Raw genomic sequence first — 22,373 nt, forward strand, 5'->3', positions numbered from 1 at the left:
TTCTAACTTCCATCATTCTGGATACAGAGAAATGGTATCAATGAGTTCCTCTGGTTCTGGGGAAGTAGATAAAGGGCTTCATTGCCAAAATCACAAAGTATCCCTTTAAGCTTTTTATAAAGGCCCAATGCAGTTAAAGAAAAAATCCACTCAAACTATATTTTGGAATTTGTTTCCATTAGTCCACTGTTGATACAATACCACAGTGTTTTGAATGTCAGCAATCAAGTTTTCAAGATATTGGACTTTCAAGAAGCAAAGTGTCACTTGCTACATTATCATGATGATGCAAAACCTTTTGGGACTATCAACAATGGACTAATGAAGAAAGGAGAAGAAAAAAAAGAGTGGGTTGGATTTTTCCTTTAAACACCATAACCACTTTTACATACACACCAGGCATAAAACACAGTGAAATACATTACATATTTGATTCTACTTACAAAAATAAACATATTTTAAGCAATGGTTTAACAGTTCTGATTCACATAAACATTTTGTACGTTTGGCGAGCTTACGCTGATTGAAGCACCAGGTTTTCTGTACAATCTTTCATTTTATTTGGACATAGAAATACCTTAATTGGCATTCCAGCAGTGATCTGTTGTTGTGCTAGCACCAGCTGAGCGGGCCTCCGTCTTTATCGAGAGTGAAGTGAATTCGGAACAACAATGTATGCATCTTTAAAAATAGTTTTCACATACAAACTTTATATGTCCGAAATCAGAATCGAATATGCTTCCCAAAAATAACATGGTCGCTGTGGGAGAATGTATATTTTGATTGGCAATTTTCTGAATTTGTCGGTGCCATCAGGTAGCCTGATTCCAGATGTGTCCATGTAAACAGCACTATGAAGGAAATCGTTCTTCTTCCAAAGCATGGAAACGTTTTTATTAAACTACTTTATTGATCTGACTATCCACAAAATCACATTATTGTGTGCATCTAACCGTACACGGTGTCTTCTCCTTTCAAACCGTTCTTTTGTAAATCCATATATGGATGGTGTTACTGTTGAGTTGTTCAACAATTAAAACAACTAAACAATCAAGGAGGGAAAAAAGAGAAAAACCATTTGCTCCTGAAAAAGTAGCCTGACCCGTACTCTGCTGATGACGAAGAAGAAGATTACAGAAGACATGGATATAACTGCAAAACTGAATTGTATTTGTGGTGAAGAGGACTAACTTTACCCAGTGTTCACTCTTCTGCAGTGTACAAAAACATGATCAATGCTGTTTTAATATAAGAAACACCATTTTGCAATTTACATGTTTGTTTTTTACAGGTTGTTGCCAAAATGTCTCTTGATAACTTCAAATCGTGATACCTTCTTTAGTACTTTGCCATTTGATTTGATGCCTCAAACTTGAACAAGTAGTTTCAATACATATATTTTTGATAGCTTGTTGAGGCATGCATTCAATATATGGAAGACCTACACATATCAACAATACTCCTAAAAATACATTTCCACCATTCTCCTTAATGCATACACACACATAGGCACTATGATGGTGTAAATGTGATCCTACCAATCACATCTCTCTGCTGGACTCTGGTAGATATCTAACCATTATTTCTTTATTTTGTTTTTTTCCTCACAGGACTGGATCGATCACGTGAACACAGTCAACCACACAGCTAGCTGCAGAGATCTGCGCAACAAGTGGGTGTTTACATTTTTTTTGTTGCTTAAACTATGCTGGCAGTTAAAATCCTTATGTCTATTGAAGCACCCATCAGTCTAAGTAAAAAATTAAATAAATCCCATCAAAATTCGTGATATCAGATATCTTTGAAGGGTCTCAATCCATCACATCCGCCTATGTCAGCCTTCAGCGTCCATGATGTTTATGGTTAGGTACACATTGGAGCAAGGACAGTCCTTTTTCGCGAATATGCACCGCATCGGTTATATGCAACGCAGGACATGCTTGATAAACTAGTAATATCATCAACCATGTGTAGTTAACTAGTGATTGATTGTTTTTTATCAAATAAGTTTAATGCTCGCTAGCAACTTACCTTTCCTTACTGCATTTGCGTAACAGGCGGGCTCCTCGTGAGGCAGGTGGTTAGAGCGTTGGACTAGTTAACTGTAAATTTGCAAGATTATATTAGGCCGAATCGGTGTCCAAAATTACAGATTTTCATTTTCTTTAAATGAAAACTTGAAATCGGTCCTAATTAATCGGCCATTCCGATTTAATCGGTCGACCTCGTGCCAACTACTGTCTGTAGCGTCCGAACCATTTGAGCTACATACTATGACTCCACTATGGAAAGGAGTGACTCACGAACACGATGGTGTTCTCCATTTTGCTCCATGACCTTCTGAAGCTAACCCTTACAAACACATGAACTATGGAGGAGTTAGTTTTGTTCCAACAAAAATAAGGGGTTAAGTAAAACAACATTCTGAGCTTTCTTATATCCTAGATATAGGACGGACTCTTCAAAACCTTAGTCTTTATGATAAAAAAATGTACTGCCTTTTTTTGTTGCCATTTATGAATGTGTTATTCAATGCATTTCTATGGGCTATAGGAGGCCAAATTCAATATTTCCTAAAATATATATAGATATATCTATATATATTTTTTTAGCTTTTTAGGAATCTTAAATGTGTACTAGAAATATCGAAATCAAATAGCTAAATGATCCATGGTATGACCATCTTAAAACAATTGCATATGTTAGCTTTGTACCCCTCCCCTGCAACGGCTTAGACTTTTAGAGTTAACTAACCCATCAATACGCAACAATAACCCATGGATGATGTACTCATGTCTCTTCTTTCCCCCCCAAAGGTATCCAGACTGGAATCCAAATGTCCCAAGGTGAGAGATGTTCCTAAAATGTAGGACTGCCTATTTTTCACCCTGATTATCCAATCACTTTTTATTTTTAGATTACAACTGTGCAACTGATAAACCACCTATCATTTTCCTCTGGTGGTGTTGTATGTCACTGGGTCTTTGAATCACATATAATGTCATATTGTTCTACTGACTCCTCTCTCCCCTCTTTGCCCCAAACCAGGAGGGACCCGTCTCAAGGTCAGGATGCTTGTGCCACCTGGCAGTCCCTAGAACGCTCTCCCTCCCGCTCAGTCTCCCGTTCCTTGTCCTGGTCCCCCTCTCCCACCCCCTCCGGACCGAAGCAGAAGGATCTCTCCGCCCACCTCCCATGGACACGCCCCCCACACCTCTGGCCGGCACAGCCCCTCCCAGTCCCATCGGGGTTCTGCCTCCAGCGCTCACAGGCCAGAGAAGAGAACCAGTGAATCCTCAGGTAAGCCACTTTGTCTAGATGCTAATCTGGGCTAGTGGTTGACACGGTTTCCCAGACCCAGATGAAGCGTATTCCTGGAGTGCTAGTCTGTTGGCACTGTAATATATCTGCCCTGTGCTACATCGTCATAACCCAGACGTAATTTGTTACCCCTATCTGTAATATATCAAATCAAATCAAACTTTATTTGTCACATGCGAAAACCTTACCGTAAAATGCTTACTTACAAGAGTTTCTTATTCTTATGTGTCAGATTTTTTTTTAACTTTGCGGAAAAAGCACACCATGCAATAATCTGAGTACGGCGCTCAGACACAAAAACAAGCCATACAGGTACCCGCCATGTTGTGGGGTCAACAGAAGTCAGAAATAGCATTATAAATATTCACTTACCTTTGATCTTCATCAGAATGCACTCCCAGGATTCCCAGTTCCACAATAAATGTTTGTTTTGTTTTGATGTCCATGATTTATGCCCAAATTACCTTCCTTTTTGTTGTAATATATCTGTCATTATAACCCAGACATCTGTTGCCCCAACATCCAGGGATATCTACTGTAATATATTTACGTCATTATAGCCCAGACATCTGTCGCTCCTACATCCAGGCATATCTACTGTAATATATTTACGTCATTATAGCCCAGACATCTGTCACCCCTACATCCAGGGATATCTACTGGGAGCTCTCGAGAAGGCCTGAAGCGTTCCAGAAATGACCCCGCCAAGTGTGCGACTGGCCACGGCAACAGATCAGGGGTTTCTGGGAAACACGAGTCCGGGAAACGTGAGTCCTATTTGTCGTCCACCAGCAAGTTTCCGGCATCCATGTCTGAGAAGCCACATCGCCCATCTTCCTCTGCTTCCTCTAAGCCAGGCGCCAAGCCAGCGGCCGGGAAGGAGACCGCCTCAGGACAGGACTCAGAGGTGTGCCCTTCGCGGAGCTTTTGGTTCAATCTTTTGTTTGCAATGCAGTGTCGTTAGGGCTCTTAGGATTAACCTCATTATCAGTAATAATTACTTCCAGTAGTAATATCCTTAGGGTAATTTCGCAAATTGAATTAGAACTAACTTATAAGCTGCTTCTTCACACTCCCATCCAACCCAAGCAGTGCTTGTAAACCTTCCTTGATTTTAGCTCCAGTCCTCCAACGCGCCACAGAAGAAGCCGAATCCAACGCAGCAGAAGAAGAATCCTCCAGGTTCCTACTTGCTCTATCTGTCGGGCCTCCCTGTAGATGCCAAGTACCAGGAAGTGGTGTCACTGGTGCAGTCCTTCGGCAAGGTCACCAACGTCCTCATCATCAGGAACGAGGAGGGGGATGAGGACCAGGGGCAGCCGCAATACAGTAAAGTGAGTATAAATAACTGTGTGGTAGTGTCAAGTTAGGCATCATACCCTTTAATGCTAAGTGGTGTCTTTTTGATAAGTATGAAGACATCTTGTTTACCACCTGGAGTCGATTTTCCCTGGCGCTGCATAATAATAAAACATCCCCATCAAAATCCCTCACTTTAAGCATTGTTGTGGACTTAACATCCAATTTGTTTGTTTTCCTGTTTATAACTGATTTTTCAGAGAGAAAATGGAAACCTGGGAAAACTAAACAGAAAATGGAATTTGGGGGAAAACTGAAACGGATTTTATAGGGCTCAATAAATAGGCTGAAGCATGGGGTTTCCCCTCTGCATTTATTATATTAACTGGTTAGCTTCCAAAAAGTAAATGTAGACTGTTGTAACATCTTCAAAGTGTGCCATATTAGTAAAGTCTTCCTGAAATCGTCCATATTGTTTTGTGGCGGGAATGATTTTGCCGTGGCACAGCACTACATATAAATGACTGCAGTGGAAACACTGATACTTTTGTATATATAGTGTATGTGAACACGACGTCAAATGAGTAGATTCGGCTATTGCTGCCACCCGTTGCTGACAGGTGTATAAAATCGAGCACACAGCCATGCAATCTCCATAGACAAACTTAGCGCGTAACAATCGTCTCTCCTCGGTTGCAACACACTACTGATTTTCAAACTGCCTCTAGAAGCAACGTCAGTACAAGTACTCTTCGTCTGGAGCTTCATGAAATGGGTTTCCATGGCCGACAGCCGCACACAAGCCTAAGATCACCATGCGCAATGCCAAGCTTCAGCTGAGGTGGTGTATAGCTTGCCGCCATTGGACTCTGGAGCAGTGGAAGTGCGTTCTCTGCAGTGATTAATCACTTTTTACCATTTGGCAGTCTGACGGATGAGTCTTGGTTTGGCGGATGCCAGGAGAACGCTACCTGCCCCAATGCATAGTGCCAACTGTAACATTTGGTTGCAGAGGTATGTTCTGGGGCTGGTTTTCATGGTTTGGGCTAGGCCCGTTCAAGTGAAGGGACATCTTAACGCTATAGCATACAATGACATTCTAGACTATTCTGTGTTTCCAACTTTGTGGCAACAGTTTGGGGAAGGACCTTTACTGTTTCAGCATTACAATGCCCCCATGCACAAAGCGAGGTCCTTACAGAAATGGTTTGTCAAGATCTGTGTGGATGAACTTGACTGGCCTACAGAGACCTGACCTTAACCCTATCGAACACCTTTGGTATGATTTGGAATGCCCACTATTGAGCCAGGCATAATCGCCCAACATCAGTTTCTGACCTCACTAATGCTCTTGTGCCAGGGACCTCACGATATGTATTGCATTCAATATTGTTATTTTGTTGCGATTCAATGTTCCAAACCTAATGCTCACGGTATGTCTGCTGCAAAGGTACAAGAGAGCCATGATAAAACAAGTTTTGATTTGTCATGGAATTAAAAGTGCAAAAAAATGGCTTCCTATTGAGAAAGAAGAAACAAGCTATGAAGCAAAGAGTAATGGTGCAGGTACACCCACTGGCACAAAAATGATATTCAGATATGTAACTGTACCCACCCCCATCACTAGTTTTGTATCCATCTGTCTAACATTTGCCCCTCTTGGTGTCTCTGTTCCTGCAGGCCACTGTTTGCATGCAGAAAGAGCAGGATGCTAAAGCACTGGCTGAGTGCCTCACTCTCACCATACGGGAACACCCCATCTCTGTCTCCGACCAGGTTTGTCCCTTCCTGCTTACCATACCAAAGCCACCTCCGCTCCCAGCTGGGTATTCATCCACTGGATTGAATATCATAGAATTGGCTCATGACAGAAAGAGGAGAAAATTAAATATAAAGCAAGATGATGATGGAGAAAATTAAAAAATAAAGCAAGGTGATTATTGATCAAATTTAATCTGTTTTTTTCCTTGTTTTACAGAATGGCGAGGAGGAGCTTACTTCCTCGATACCTGTCATTATAAAGGGGTAAGTATTATCCATTACCTGTGTATACTAGTGTTATCTTTGACCCCTGAACTTTGCCACTTGTGTGTTATTACGGAGGCAGTTGTTCACACATTTCACTCATCTCCATAGAGAAGTGATCGGTGCTCCCAAGACACCTGCAGCCCCAAACGAGGCCAACTTGACCGTCAGAGACCCAGGTAAAAAAACAAACGTACACTTAATGTTCTTTTGGAATGCATCCCAAATGGCACCCTATTCCCTATATAGTGCATTGTGTTCTGCTCAAAAGTATTGCACTAAATAGCAAATAGGGTGCCAGCCTTAATGTCTTGTATATTAATCAACTAATGATGTTTGATAGACCTGATCAATAAGAGTTGTGAAATGTAACATTATACTTTTTTCCCCCCACAGAAGCCAGCGTTGGTCAGAAGAATTCAAATGAGGTGCTTTATTTTTGTTTCTGTCTCCTTATTTGCCAGTATGTCTATTACAATTTGATTAAGTATTTCAATCTTATATATCACATCTACAGAAATACAAGTAAGTGACGTCTGTCCCGAATACAGCAGGTGTAGACTTTACTGTGAAAGCTCTTATCCAGCAATGGAGTTAAGAAAAGATTTACTAAAAAAACAAAAGTAAAAAAATAACAGAAGAAAATTACATGACAGATAATAAACATCGAGTGGCAGCAGTGTAAAAATGAGAGTGGGGGGGTTCAATGTAAATAGTCTGGGTGGCCATTTGATTAATTGTTCAACGGTCTTGTGGCTTGGGGGTAGAAGCTGTTAAGGAGCCTTTTATTCCTTGACTTGGCGCTTCAGTACCGCTTGCTGTGCGGTAGCAGAGAGAACGGTATGACTTGGCGCTTCAGTACCGCTTGCTGTGCGGTAGCAGAGAGAACGGTATGACTTGGCGCTTCAGTACCGCTTGCTGTGCGGTAGCAGAGAGAACGGTATGACTTGGCGCTTCAGTACCGCTTGCTGTGCGGTAGCAGAGAGAACGGTATGACTTGGCGCTTCAGTACCGCTTGCTGTGCGGTAGCAGAGAGAACGGTATGACTTGGCGCTTCAGTACCGCTTGCTGTGCGGTAGCAGAGAGAACGGTATGACTTGGCGCTTCAGTACCGCTTGCTGTGCGGTAGCAGAGAGAACGGTATGACTTGGCGCTTCAGTACCGCTTGCTGTGCGGTAGCAGAGAGAACGGTATGACTTGGCGCTTCAGTACCGCTTGCTGTGCGGTAGCAGAGAGAACGGTATGACTTGGCGCTTCAGTACCGCTTGCTGTGCGGTAGCAGAGAGAACGGTATGACTTGGCGCTTCAGTACCGCTTGCTGTGCGGTAGCAGATAGAACGGTATGACTTGGCGCCTCAGTACCGCTTGCTGTGCGGTAGCAGAGAGAACGGTATGGCTTGGCGCTTCAGTACCGCTTGCTGTGCGGTAGCAGAGAGAACGGTATGACTTGGCGCTTCAGTACCGCTTGCTGTGCGGTAGCAGAGAGAACGGTATGGCTTGGCGCTTCAGTACCGCTTGCTGTGCGGTAGCAGAGAGAACGGTATGGCTTGGCGCTTCAGTACCGCTTGCTGTGCGGTAGCAGAGAGAACGGTATGGCTTGGCGCTTCAGTACCGCTTGCTGTGCGGTAGCAGAGAGAACGGTATGACTTGGCGCTTCAGTACCGCTTGCTGTGCGGTAGCAGAGAGAACGGTATGACTTGGCGCTTCAGTACCGCTTGCTGTGCGGTAGCAGAGAGAACGGTATGGCTTGGCGCTTCAGTACCGCTTGCTGTATACCTAGTATATAGGTCCTGGGTGTCGGGAAGTTTAGTGTTCCAGCATAGTGTTTCAGTTCATCTTTAACACTTTTAAAACAATAAAAAACAGTCAGTCAGCCAGTCAGTCAGCCAGCCAGTCAGTGGTGTCTGAGCTGTAAGATTAAATGGGTTTCCCAACAGATACACAGGGAGCAGGTGAAGCCACAGAGGAAGAGGAAGAGGGGCTGTAGAGCGGGACAGATCGAGAGACTCAAAAGACTGCAGAGGGAAAACAAGGTGCAGAACTGAACTGATATCTCATAGGACCAGGCAGGGGATGCTACATTATGGAACGTTTAGATAGATTTCTATCATGTAGATTAGACTTGATTTGGCTCCGTCAGGACAGGTAGAATAGGACATTGTGTGACTGTCAGCTCTATTCATGATATCTCTGTATACAACGTTCTGACCGTTTTCTTTTGTTACCTCACTAAATGCTCCACGTCTTGATTATGACGGTCTTTGTCTCCTGTGGTTTGACCTTTTTAGAGGGGCGTGGTCAAGATTACTGGACTTCCTGAAAGCGGCTGCTCCGAGATTGATATCGCAAAGCTGGCCCAGCCCTTCGGTACACCTGTCAAGATCCTCCTCATCACCAAGCCCAGTGAGGTAGGCACGCTATCCACTATAAATCACTCACTTTCACATTATGTGGCTTAGGGCAGTGTTTCCTAACCCTGGTTCTCTAGTACCCCAACAGTACACCCTGTACAAGCACACCTGATTCAACTTGTCAACTAATCATCAGGCCCTCAATGAGTTGAACCAGGTGTGTTTGTCCAAGGCAACAACAGAAATGTGTGCTGTTGGGTGTACTGGAGGACCAGGGTTGGGAATTTGATTCCAATGTAGGACCTGCTGAATATATTGGCACAGTCAATGTTCTGTCAGATGCTTTGGGTAAAATAGTCAGTATATTGGCAATATCATATGATTTTCACAGCGATTTTTAAACAATATAACTTGCGTGTCCAATATGACTGACTGTCTGTTTGTGGTCCTCGCCAGGCTCTGGTCACCATGCAGGATGTGGAGACAGCCCAGAAGATGGTGAAAGTTTACACCGACATGCCTGTCTGCATCAACGACTCTGTTCTGAACATGAGCCTGCTTCCAAATCTCCTGGTGGACTTCAACAGACCGGTAAGATGCTGTGGCTTGACTGACTGATCCCTATTAGGGCCTCAACCGTGAATCTCCAGCGTCCTCTGTTCTGGGCAGTTTCCTTCACTTAATTCCAGGTGGTTGCTGCAAAGTATGATAAATGTCCACTATGAAAAGGGTGTTTATGCACTTCTCTGATCAGTGACGACATGAAGAACTTTTCATTCCATTTTATTAACACAGGTGGCACTTTTCCATTCATTGATGGGACCCAGGAATCCTGTTAGTGTGAGTATTTTACTGTTGCTTCAGCTAACCTAAAAGGCTCTTAATAGCATCGTTGCCACCTCAAGGAAAAGGTAGAAAAACACAGACAATTCCAACTGATTTAAGACCTGCATGTTAAAACATGATTTAACCTAATGAAATGAATCACACCCAAGAGCATATATTATTGCAGAGTCCCTTTACAATTTCTAACAACTATTTATGAAGTTGAGCTTCTAATAATTGATACAAGTAAAGGTTTTTGTAATTGATGAATACATTTCAATGTTTCCAATACGTCCTGCAGAAGGCAGAGGTGGGAGGTGATGATGACTGGAACCGTCTCCTGGTTGTCAGTAACATCCCGGCCACGCCCTCCGGCCCAACAGAGATCCAGAAACTGGTCCAGCGCTTCGGCACAGTCCAACAGACTCTGGCACTCAAGGACAAGGTGAGGGACCTGTGGGTGGGGAGGGGTATGTGTTGGGGGACGGGGGGGTCTTTGTGTGCTTAAGTGTCTGTCAAAGGGAGGGACATCTTAGTGAGGAACGTTTAACTGTTTGTGTGTTCAAGTGTCTTGCATCTACCCTGCCTACAGTAATTCCACGCCATCCATCCAATCCTGTTTTCTTTACCCCATGCAGATCATCTTTGAGATGGGAACAGCAGACATGGCCAAGAGTGTCTTCAACCGCTTCCAGAAGTTTCCCTGCATTGTTCAGAACAACAAGCTTGCCTTCTCCTGGAAACCTGATCCCAAGACTGATCTACCTAAAGTCGACATCTCCTCTGCCGGCTCAACAGCTTCAACTGATGGCAATGACTCCCAGACTGCAGAGACCACTATGCCCCCTGGTGGCCAGGAGGACTCACTGTCTCAGTCAGGATTAAAGGTGGAGTCAGGAACCGGGGTTGATACCAAGGTTGAAGGACAGGAGGTTCAGCCAGGGAATGAAGGGATGAATGTTGAAAAAGGGGCTCAAGCCACACAGTCTCCAGCATTAGGAGGAAAGGATCCAGAGAAGGAGCCTGATGCATCTTCCTTACAGCCAGCAGGAGTGAACCAGAGAGAACCTGGAGGTCAGGGTGGAGAGGTCGTCACAGAGAAAGTTGTAGACGTAGAGTCCGAAGAACCAGTCTCCTCAGATGCTACCTCCGCTCCTCAAGCTGCTAAACCAGAGACAGAGAAAATGTCTGTTTCCAGTTCCACAATAGTCACCCCAGCCCCAAAAGTGATGGCGGCCATCATAGAGGCCTTACGACAGGAGAGCAGGAACAGATCCTCTACCAGGATTACCACCGTCCAGGCTGCAGCTGAGAATCCTCCAGGTAAACAGCCAAAAGATAAGGAGACTCCAGATGTTCAGGCTGCCCCCGCTCTACCCAGAGTGACCCCAGAGATCCTGAAGGTGCTGCTGGAGGAGTGCAGGGTCCGGTCTACCAGTAGGGCCGGCGCTGAGCAGGCCAGGAAGGAGCAGGCTCAGGCGCCCCCTGCAGGCCAAAAGCCATCCACTGGAAACCGAAGAGACCACAGTGGAGACAGGGAGCCTGGAAGAGAGCAGGCCACCAAGAGGAAGACCCGCGAGGAGGAAAGGGAGGAGAGGGAGGGAGCAAGGAGGGAGAGGGAGAGGAGGCTGAAGACCCAAGAGGAGGAGAAGGAGAAAGGGAGGAGGGAGAGAGAGAAGAGGCGGTCCCACAGGGAACGGTCATCGGGATCACCGGGGTCCAGGTCCTCTATGAGGTATGAGGGGAGCCGGCACAGTGGGAAGAGCGGCGCCAGGTCTGAGTCCAGGAGAGGAAACGGAGAGGAGAAACAGCAGGTAGGAGAGAGGCCAGTGTGTTGGTATTCACTCTATATACAGAGAGGACAAAACATTAACAATGCTTTCCATGATAGGCTTTCACCTGGACAGTCTATGATCCCTTATTGAGGCCACTTGTTAAATCCACTTCAATCAGTGTAGATGAAGGGGAGGAGACGGTTTAAATAATGATTTTCAAGCCTTGAGACGATTGAGCCATGGATTGTGTGTTTGTGCCATTGGGCAAGACCAAATATTTGTGCCTTTGAACAGGGTGTGGTAGTAGGTGCCAGGCACACCGGTTTGTGTCAAACCCAGCAGCGTTGCAGATCTTTCCATGCTCAACAGTTTCCCGTTGGGTATCAAGAATGGTCCACCACTCAAAGGACATCCAGCCAACTTGACACAACTGTGGGAAGCATTGGAGTCAACATAGGCCAGCATCCCTGTGGAACGCTTTCAACACTTTGTAGAGCGGGGGGGGGGCAACTCAATATTAGGAAAGTGATCCTAATGTTTGGTGTACTCTGTGCAAATATGGATGGAGAGAGAATCTCCAGTGAACCAGTGTCACATATATATACCATCATGAATACAGAATGCCAATATCAACTTTCCAATCATTTTGGGGAATGACTTGCCATTTTGAAGAAAACTGTGGTTATAAAGTTCCCTGTCCTGTGTTCTTTCAGGAAGAGGAGGAGTTAGGTGAGAAGCACCTCCCCTTCGACATGGAAGACTTTGTGACTGTGGATGAGGTGGGGGAAGCAGCTGCGGTGCCCCGTCCTCTCCCTGAGACAACCACAGAGGTGACTGAGGTTACAGAGGTGACCGTCAACGACCCTGTGACCACAGCCTCTGAGGCGGAGCAGCAGGCACCAGCTGACACTACATCAATGGAGTTGGAGGGTGAGCCTGGGACAGCCAAGGTACGGGAGGAAGCGCTGGACAAACGAGAACAGAAGGAGGAGGGGTTGTCCCCAGCAACCACAGAGGGGTCGGTGAAGACTGCAGAGGGACCTGGGGACGTGACAGAGGAGACATTTCCAGACTGTCAGGGTGACATCAAAGAGGTCAGTGTGTCCAGTCACTTTCCTATTTGAGTAAAATCCCTTTCTTAAAAGGAAGCCTTCAACTCTATAGCATTCATCAACCAGCAGATCGGTGATAAGACTACTTCAACTGAGAAAGGAAAAATGAAGTGTTTCTAAAGTGTGAACACGACCCCAATCTTATCTAACCTTCCTTTCCTTCAGCCTGTGGTCACTGTGCTGAAGACGACCTGCGACGAGGTCACTGAGGAGTCCACAACCACAGACGCACCTGTCGCCGCCGAAGAAGAGGAACGGGATGGACGAGTGGAGGGCCTCAACATGGGGACGTTTCTGACGGTGGACGAGGTGGGACAGGTGGAGGAGGACGGGAAGAAGAGGTCTGCTGCGAACGGTAAGAAACATACTGTATATCACTGCTATGCTTGTCTCGTGAAAGCCCGTCATTGTAAATAACATCTGTTCTGCTGTGCTTACCTGTATAAATAAATGTTGTTTTTTATGAAGATATGGTAGGAAACTGGTCAGTGGCGCTAAGAAACAAACTTTATATTAAGTCAATCTGCAACATATTTGTCTGAGGAGACTAGATTGTGTTCAGTAGCGAAATGTTCTGAAATGGAAAACGAGTGGTTTGGTCAAGTTTAGTTAGTCCCTACTTGATCTTTTCCTGAGGTATATATCGTCTTGTTTGCCACAGGAGGAAAACCACTACAGGGAGAATGTTGTTTTGAGATATGGTGGCCAGCCTACTGTATGCATAGTAGTGGTTGAGATATGGTAGCCAGCCTACTGTATGCATAGTAGTGGTTGAGATGTGGTAGCCAGCCTACTGTATGCATAGTAGTGGTTGAGATGTGGTAGCCAGCCTACTGTATGCATAGTAGTGGTTGAGATGTGGTAGCCAGCCTACTGTATGCATAGTAGTGGTTGAGATATGGTAGCCAGCCTACTGTATGCATAGTAGTGGTTGAGTTGGCCACCCGCCTTTTTTGTTAAGTGGTCAATGAATGGTAACCTGGTTTACATAGATTAGTGGTTGTGGTCATTGTAGAGGATTGGTGGTGGCGAGGTCAGATAACCAATTGTATGTAGTAGAGGTGTAATGGTACAAGCATTAGTACTGAACCGTTTGGTATGGGGACCTCAGATCGGTCTGCACTGTGAACCCAAATGAATAGATCAATAAAACATCTGTGTACACAGTACCAGTCAAGTTTACATATCTACTCCTTCCAGGGTTTTTCTTTATTTGTATTATTTTTTACATTGTAGAATATTAGTTAAGTCATCAAAACAATTAGAAAACACATACAGAATCATGCAGTAACCAAAAGAGCGTTAAACAAATCAACTTTTATTTGAGATTCTTCAAAGTATCCAACCTTTGCCTTGACAGCTTTGCGCATTCTCTGAACCAGCTTCATAAGGTATCACCTGGAATGCATTTCAATTAACAAGTGTGCCTTGTTAAGTAAATTTGTAGAATGTTTCCTTATTGCTTTTGAGCCAGTCAGTTGTGTTGTGACGAGGTAGGGGTGTGTCGTAACGTTGTATTGATTAATGTGACGACAGCAGTTTATAATTACGTGATTTAATGAGTCAGGTATTAACTCGTTAACCTGGGGGCACCATGGGAAAGTTTTGGCTGAGTTTCTATTTCTCAAAATAACTCTTATCAGAAAATCGATTTCACAGCAGTCGCTAATTAATTTCCTCTACAGTCTCATTCTGAACGTTGCATAATCTGCACAAACCCGATTCCCACTATTTTAAAATAAAAATAAAAATAAAAAAAAGTCCGTACCACACCAATTGAGTTTATCATTTTAGCTTGTTAGTAAATAAATAATAATATAAGATACGGTCTAGGCTATTGATTAGAACTTAGTTCAATGAAACAGGTCCCTAGCGTGCCAACACAGAATGACACGTGTTGCACTAAATGAGGATTTCAAAAGAGAAAGAGTGCACGAGAGAAAAGCACACTTGGGTACATTTGTAAACTATGCTTAGTTTAACCCTGACCTTGCCCCGAACTGCCACTGTTATGGGTCAGAATACAATGATGTAATTACTTGTCGAAGGTCTCTGAAGGGTTGTCTCCTCGTGGCCCGAGTTCTGACTTCTCCTCTGATGGCGACACTTCTGTTGTTATCGGGTGTAACCCTCTTGAATGTCCACACAATGTCGGTGTCCTTTCTCTTAGCGGTCTGTTTCCTCGCCCTTGTTCTGAAAGCAGGTCTTCTGAGGATGGCTAATCAGCCATATAGGGGGTTCCAGCATGAGAATGAAAGCAGTGTAGACACACGATTCCTTGGAGAGAATAACCGTGTGGTCCTGCTTGAATTCACCCTCAGTCACAGCTCCTCATCCGTAGCATAGGTTGTTAAAAGGTTCCTTTGTCCTCTTCAACCTCGTGTTGCGTTTTGGTGTTACAACTAATCGGACCTTGGCTGCAGCTCGTGGTCACTTAGTTAAAATGTTCATTCTTAACTCGCATGTTTTATACCCTCAGGTCAGAAATGGGTCTTTCCGCCTTTAGGGCAAGTTCTCTGGGCGTAACTAGTTACGAGGCAAGGTCTGGATTGTACTCAAATCCAATTTAGACAACTAACTTCACATTTCATCTTTAAAAAACATTCTCTTTGATCTGGAAAAAAAATTTCTACACACCACACTATGCCAACATCAAGTACTTGTTGTGAAAACTCTTCAACTTACAATGTTTTCGATTATAACGTCTTCATTTAACTTATGATAACAAAAACAACATTCATTTTCATATTCCGTCTGTCGTCATGACTACCATTTTGTCTGAAACATATTGTCTAAAAGTCCATTTATTGCATGTTAGGTAGGTTCTCCATAGGCCCATCATACATTCCATTCCTCCATACTAAGAGGACAAATACATTTGTCTGCTGCTTTAAGATTTACAATGGGCGTGAGGTGTCTCATCCCCCACCTCCACAACTCTCGATCTCTCCCCCACTGGTGGAGACCCGAACAGGCCAGTCATTGAAGAACTTTGAAGAATATAACATATTTTGATTTGTTTAACACATTGTTGGTTACTACATGATTCCATATGTGTTATTTCATTGTTTTGATGTCTTCACTATTATTCTACAATGTAGAAAATAGTAAAATTTCAGGAAAACCCTTGAATGAGGTGTCTAAACTGTTGATTGGTACTGTATATATCCATTTAAATGCCTACGCATCATCAGTAAATCTAATCTGGAAAAACAACATTCAGGCTGTTGGTTAAAACAACTAGAGTCCTGGTGCATGTTGTAATCCAAATGATTTGTCACATTTCACTGTCCTTTTGTGATGCGCAGCAGGGAACCTAGTTCTGTACGATGGCGAGTGGTGGGATGGATAACCCCAAGAGGATTTGCCATCAATTATTTAAATCTCCATCTCTAACGGTGTTGTCGCCACTGCTGAACCAGAATAGCCTATGCAGCTGCCAACACCTCAAACATGTTGACACGTTTACTTAGATAACACCCCAGTATTCCTACCATCGGAGCTTCAAAAACACAACTTTGTCTCCCCTCTGTATTCAAGTAGCTTCAGCTGATTCTAAATGGGCCAAAGAAATTACCAGAGCGATTATGTATGTTTATAGATGTGGATATGCGCTGCTGGTTGAGAAGAATAAGGGGTTTCGCCCTCTCGCACCCATTTTCATCAAACGTGTAGTACCCGCTTCCATATAAGCAAGCTAAAGCTGAAGTAGTCCATGTATTGGCCAATGCACCCATGTGTTGCGCTTACTACAGATAGACTGAGAGCTACTTAGCAGTGACAACACATCACATTACCCAGGAGTGGGACGGTGCTACAGATACGCCCCTCTTTATGAGAGTCAAATAAGTGCATATTTTTCTCTTTGTTCAAAACATTCTAGCATGAGCCATGTTTACACATTGATTTTTACAAGTATTACTTTTACAAGTGACTGAGTGTTGTTGAGTAATCCTGTGTTTTCAATCACAATCTGAAGTGTTATTCCTGATTGTGCATTATGACTCATTATACAACGGGTGGGTCTAATGCTGATTGGTTAAAACCGTGTTCCAGACAGTTTCTGTTCCAGAAGTTAACACTGGCTAAATCTATGACATTAAAATTCCTTTTTTTTTTTTCTTTGGTTACACCTGACTGCGCAATCCAGTCTCATCAGCCAAGCAATTTATGAACTTGATCTGCACTATTAAAAAGCATCTAGGCATTATCTCACGTTTCTTTTAGACTAACATTTAGTTTAACAGCAGAAATTTGTTTAACCGTTGCTGTCGCTGACATTTGCAACATTGTTTCAACATTCAAATCCATTCTCCAGCTTTCCCATAGTAACGAACGTCAGGAATCAGGGACGATAGAGGCAGGCAGTGTTTCTCAGCCAGTCGAATTCATGAATCAGCTGGCATCTCTTTTATAGATAGAAACTTGGGAAAAAATAAGTCCCTTCTTCAGGATCATGTTTTTTTTAAATGATTTATAAAAATCCAAATAACTTCACAGATTTTCATTTTAAAGGGTTTAAACACTGTTTCCCATTCTTGTTCATTGAACCATAAACAATTAATGGACCTGCACCTGTGGAATGGTCATTAAGATACTATCAGTTTACAGACGGAAGGCAATTAAGGTCACAGTTATGACAATTTTAGGACACTGAAGAGGCTTTTCTACTGACTTTGAAAAACGGCGAAAGAAAGATGCCCAGGGTCCCTGCTCATCTGCGTGAAGGTGCCTTAGTCATGAGGACTGCAGACGTTGCCAGGGCAATACATTGCAATGTACTGTGAGACACCTAAGACAGGGAGACAGGATGGACAGCTGATCGTCCTCGTAGTGGCATAACACCTGAACAGGATCTGTACATCCAAACTTAAAAAAAAAAAAATATATATATATTAATTAATTAATTAATTAATTAATTAATTTCACCTTTATTTAACCAGGTAGGCCAGTTGAGAACAAGTTCTCATTTACAACTGTGACCTGGCCAAGAGTGATACATGTGCAGATGATGATGTGCAAAAGAGCAACAACAAAAAAATATCACACCTGCGGAACGGGTACAGGATGGCAACAACAACTGCCCGAGTTACGCACAATCCCTCAGTGCTCAGACTGCCTGCAATAGGCTGAGAGAGGCTGGACTGAGGACTTGATTTTAGAGGTGGAGGGTCCGTCATGGTCTGGGGTGGTGTGTCACAGCGTCATCGGACTGAGCTTGTTGTCATTGCAGACAATCTCAACGCTGTGTGTTACAGGGAAGACATCCTCCTCCCTCATGTGGTACCCTTCCTGCAGGCTCATCCTGACATGACCCTCCAGCATGACAATGCCGCCAGCCATACTGCTCGTTCAGTGTGTAATTTCCTGAAAGAATGAAGGAATGGCAGTGTTCTGCCATGGTCAGCGAAGAGCCCGGATCTCAATCCCGTTGAGCATGTCTGGGACCTGTTGGATCGGAGGGTGAGGGCTCAGGCCCCCTCCCCCTCCCCCCCAGAAATGTCCGGAATTTGCAGGTGCCTTGGTGGAAGAGTGGGGTAACATCTCACAGCAAGAACTGGCAAATCTGGTGCAGTCTGAGGAGATGCACTGCAGTACTTAATGCAGCTTGTGGCCACGCCAGATACCGAGTGTTGCTTTTTGATTTTTGACCCCCCCAGGTTTGCTGAAAATATACGCAGTTGACAGTGAGGGGATGTTTATTTATTTTTTGCTGAGTTTATATACACAGAAATGTAATTGAGAAAAGGTCAAACGAAACAAATTGCAGCTAGTTTGCAATCTTTCCAGCTTAAGTTAAGTGATTGTGTTAGCTGCGTTGTTGGCTACCTCCCCTAAACAACAGTGCCATGAAGAGTGAAGCAATTTTTATTTTATTTAATAAAAAATATAGCGTTGGTCTTCCAGATTCCATATATGTTCATTCAGTGAATGCCAGAGAAGCCTGTGTTGAGGATATATTGGCACGGGTGTTGTTAGGTCTGTGTCAAAACACCGGCTTGAGGTCATTATAACCTTTTATAAAACAGGTTACCAACATATTCAAATAATGATTTACATATTTTAATTAACGTTATTTTGATGAATTTATTCATACTAATTTTCATTCTTCCAAAACATATAGTCCCAACACAAATCTGGGGTTTCTACCCAAGCCGGCTGGTCGTTCATTCTATCAGTTCAGTTGCCAGAGATGCGATCCCGTCGTTCAGGCTTTTTGTTCTGTATCTATGGACACAACCCAGTTGTTCTCTCTAAAATGTTCCATTGCCATACTGGCTGGCAACGTTCTTCGCCATCGGTGGCTAGCAAGCAAGGAAAAACTTAGACACGTCACAAAGTGCAACCAGAAAAACAGCTGCAGTAAGTAGCTCCATTTGCATAAACTAATTTCTAGTGACATTTATTTGGATACATTGGTAATAATAAGCTAATGAGGCGCAATTTCACCTGGCATAGAAAATATGTGACAGTAACATTTGTCATTTCATTTTCCCACTCTACCAAAACTGAACCGTGGCCCCAACACCACAATACGTACCTAACCGTGGGTTTGGTGAACCGTTACAGTCCTAGTATGTAGATCAATAGTAGCTATGGTGAACACTATACGACTAGATGATAAAATGGTGAACTCAGCCAAATCAATGGTGGTAGCAAGCTCATGTTAACCTGGTTACCAGTCTGTTTTGTGTTATGCCACTCCTCGTCAGCGCAAACATGGCAGGATGGCACAAAGCTGGGTTCTTTGAGAAGTTGTAGAAAAATGTGGCTCAGTCGGTAGAGCATGGCGCTTGCAACGCCAAGCGTCGTGGGTTCGATTCCCACTGGGGCCACCCATATGCAGTAGTGGCCCCAGCCGACTTGTAAGTCGCTTTGGACAAAAGCGTCTGCTAAATGGGATATATATATATATTTTGTGATTATATGCTTTAAAGGTTGGTTGACAGCCTGAAACCACGTTAGTTGGATTGTTTTTAAGGTGTCTGATTTTTATTTTTGTGATTCATGCTTTAAAGACTTTAGTTCTAATTTCTTTCCTTCCTTGTAAGGCCACTTTGGTGACTGGTCAGGTGACTTGTCAGGTGTAGGAGAACTCAAACAGAATAGTTAAGGTCTCTGTGATGACCCTGCTCTTTCCTCCATCTACTCTTTCATCTCAGTGGAGTTGAAGCGAAGGAGGACATCTCAGGAGGAGAGAGAGGAGGAGACAGCGAGGAGGAAGATGAAGATGGAACCCCTCTTTTATAAAGACTACAGCATCCCTCCCTTCAACCCTGACAGCCCTGTCGGTAAGACTCAAATGATGCTGCGTTTGACAATGAACTAGTTGTTGAAATTGATTAGGGTGGCTCTAATGATACATTTTGTCAAGCTTCTCGATTGTCAGAATAGTGTGTGTGTTTACATCGGTCCCATAGTATAATCACATGTCGTTTGTATATGTTAAAATAGGTTTTGTTTCTGGTCTGTTTGATCACTATCAGGCATGGAGTTTCTGGTCCCCAAGTCAGGCTTCTTCTGCAAGGTGTGTTCTAAGTTCTATAGCGGAACTGACGAGGCTGAGAAGAACCACTGCAAGACCCTCAAACACCATCAGAACCTGGAGGTGAGAACCCAAAACAACCAATCAGCAACAACACTGACAAATCAACAACCAATCAGAAATAACATTTTGACAATCAGGGAAGGGGTCAATTCCATTGAGTAAATTCCTATGGCAAAACACATTTGGAAATTCAGTTTGTTTCCTGAATTGAAACTGTTTTATTGCTTTTCTTGTCCAGGTGTTACGTGTTTGATAATTAATACATTGATAGGAGATGAAGGAATGTGTCCGGTCATGGAAACCATCAGTTTGAGTTTGGCAGCAGTGACGGTCTCTCATGGAACCCATATGTTCCACATAGAATCAACATTATCTAGTAAGTAAGATACTCACTCATGTTCTTTTTATTCTTCTACAGAAATCCCTGGAGAAGTGGAGAGTGAAGAAAGACTGAGTCCATGATGAGCTGAAGAGTTAAACATTGACTGTCTGTGTCCCAACCACTGACTGATTCATTCCTGTCTTAACTCTTTTCCCACTTCCTTGTTTTTGTTTTTCTTCCTCATGGGTCCAATCTCACTCACTCACTCACTCACTCTCACACACTCACACACTCACAACTATAACTGTTTCTTTTTGTTAGTTATTTTCCCATGATATAGAAGAGAAGTGACTCAATAGAGAGAAATTAAAGTAGAAACCAGTGTACAATGAAAATAAAGTGTTTTATTCAATTGCTGTGTCTTTTGTTTTGAAATTGAAACCATCCTTTGAAGACATGTTTACCAGAGTCACCTTTTACCCTTATTCAATACAACTTTATTCATCCCCACCAGGGCAATTCTGTCTATCTACTTATGCATTATCCTGATTTGAATACTGTTAATTCAGCAGTGTGGTGTCCATGCACACAAAGGGAAATGTACTGATTTCCATGTTCAACTCATGCATGGACCATTAGCTTCCCCCAGCCATAGAACAGCTAGCCACTGTGCTAAAACGGCTAACCTCCTGTTAACATGGAAACATATTAGACTTGACTTATCGTGCTCTTTTATATACTGTAGCTATTTCAAATCCATACATTCCAATGACTCACTACTTCACTGCAACAGTTGATTTCTGTAAAAGAGAATTCTGTCAACATAAATAAATTGAAACAAACAAAACATGTTTTTTTTATTGTTTCTGATCACTGACAACGATGAGACAGCTGATAGGGAGGAGATCGGAGAACTGGCAGTGTGGTGCCAGGACAACAACCTCTCTCTCAATGTGAGCAAGACAAAGGAGCTGATAGTTGACCATAAGAAAAGGAGGGACAAACAGGCCCCCATTAACATCTACGGGTCTGAAGTGGAGCGGGTCGAGAGTTTGCGTAACAGGCGGGCTCCTCGTGAGGCAGGTGGTTAGAGCGTTGGACTAGTTAACTGTAAATTTGCAAGATTATATTAGGCCGAATCGGTGTCCAAAATTACAGATTTTCATTTTCTTTAAATGAAAACTTGAAATCGGTCCTAATTAATCGGCCATTCCGATTTAATCGGTCGACCTCGTGCCAACTACTGTCTGTAGCGTCCGAACCATTTGAGCTACATACTATGACTCCACTATGGAAAGGAGTGACTCACGAACACGATGGTGTTCTCCGTTTTGCTCCATGACCTTCTGAAGCTAACCCTTACAAACACATGAACTATGGAGGAGTTAGTTTTGTTCCAACAAAAATAAGGGGTTAAGTAAAACAACATTCTGAGCTTTCTTATATCCTAGATATAGGACGGACTCTTCAAAACCTTAGTCTTTATGATAAAAAAATGTACTGCCTTTTTTTGTTGCCATTTATGAATGTGTTATTCAATGCATTTCTATGGGCTATAGGAGGCCAAATTCAATATTTCCTAAAATATATATAGATATATATATATATATATATATTTTTTTTTTAGCTTTTTAGGAATCTTAAATGTGTACTAGAAATATCGAAATCAAATAGCTAACTGATCCATGGTATGACCATCTTAAAACAATTGCATATGTTAGCTTTGTACCCCTCCCCTGCAACGGCTTAGACTTTTAGAGTTAACTAACCCATCAATACGCAACAATAACCCAT

At 43.2% G+C, this 22,373-nt stretch overlaps 2 protein-coding genes across 2 annotated transcripts in view; both read left to right on the forward strand.

Annotated features, from left to right (window-relative positions):
* LOC135506587 (zinc finger protein 638-like) overlaps positions 1-4,098 on the forward strand; it is a 24,481-nt gene extending 20,383 nt beyond the window's left edge. The window contains exons 4-7 of the mRNA XM_064925923.1: positions 1,611-1,672; positions 2,817-2,846; positions 3,049-3,300; positions 3,972-4,098. Of these exons, the coding sequence (XP_064781995.1) occupies positions 1,611-1,672; positions 2,817-2,846; positions 3,049-3,292 (336 nt within the window). The 3' untranslated portion in view covers positions 3,293-3,300; positions 3,972-4,098. The remainder of the gene's footprint in view (positions 1-1,610; positions 1,673-2,816; positions 2,847-3,048; positions 3,301-3,971) is intronic.
* On the forward strand, positions 3,974-20,991 carry LOC135507171 (zinc finger protein 638-like). Its single transcript, XM_064926759.1, has 17 exons — positions 3,974-4,228; positions 4,440-4,655; positions 6,301-6,396; positions 6,599-6,645; positions 6,757-6,824; positions 7,042-7,073; positions 8,583-8,678; positions 8,934-9,053; positions 9,453-9,587; positions 9,792-9,836; positions 10,123-10,266; positions 10,460-11,635; positions 12,310-12,690; positions 12,874-13,063; positions 19,872-20,000; positions 20,196-20,317; positions 20,676-20,991. Exons 1-17 carry the CDS (start codon positions 4,130-4,132, stop codon positions 20,709-20,711), a joined length of 3,132 nt encoding a protein of 1,043 aa, XP_064782831.1. The 5' UTR covers positions 3,974-4,129; the 3' UTR covers positions 20,712-20,991.
* The last annotated feature ends 1,382 nt before the right edge of the window (positions 20,992-22,373 follow it).

Source organism: Oncorhynchus masou, chromosome 20 (assembly GCF_036934945.1).
Source record: "Oncorhynchus masou masou isolate Uvic2021 chromosome 20, UVic_Omas_1.1, whole genome shotgun sequence".
Classification (NCBI taxonomy): domain Eukaryota; kingdom Metazoa; phylum Chordata; class Actinopteri; order Salmoniformes; family Salmonidae; genus Oncorhynchus; species Oncorhynchus masou.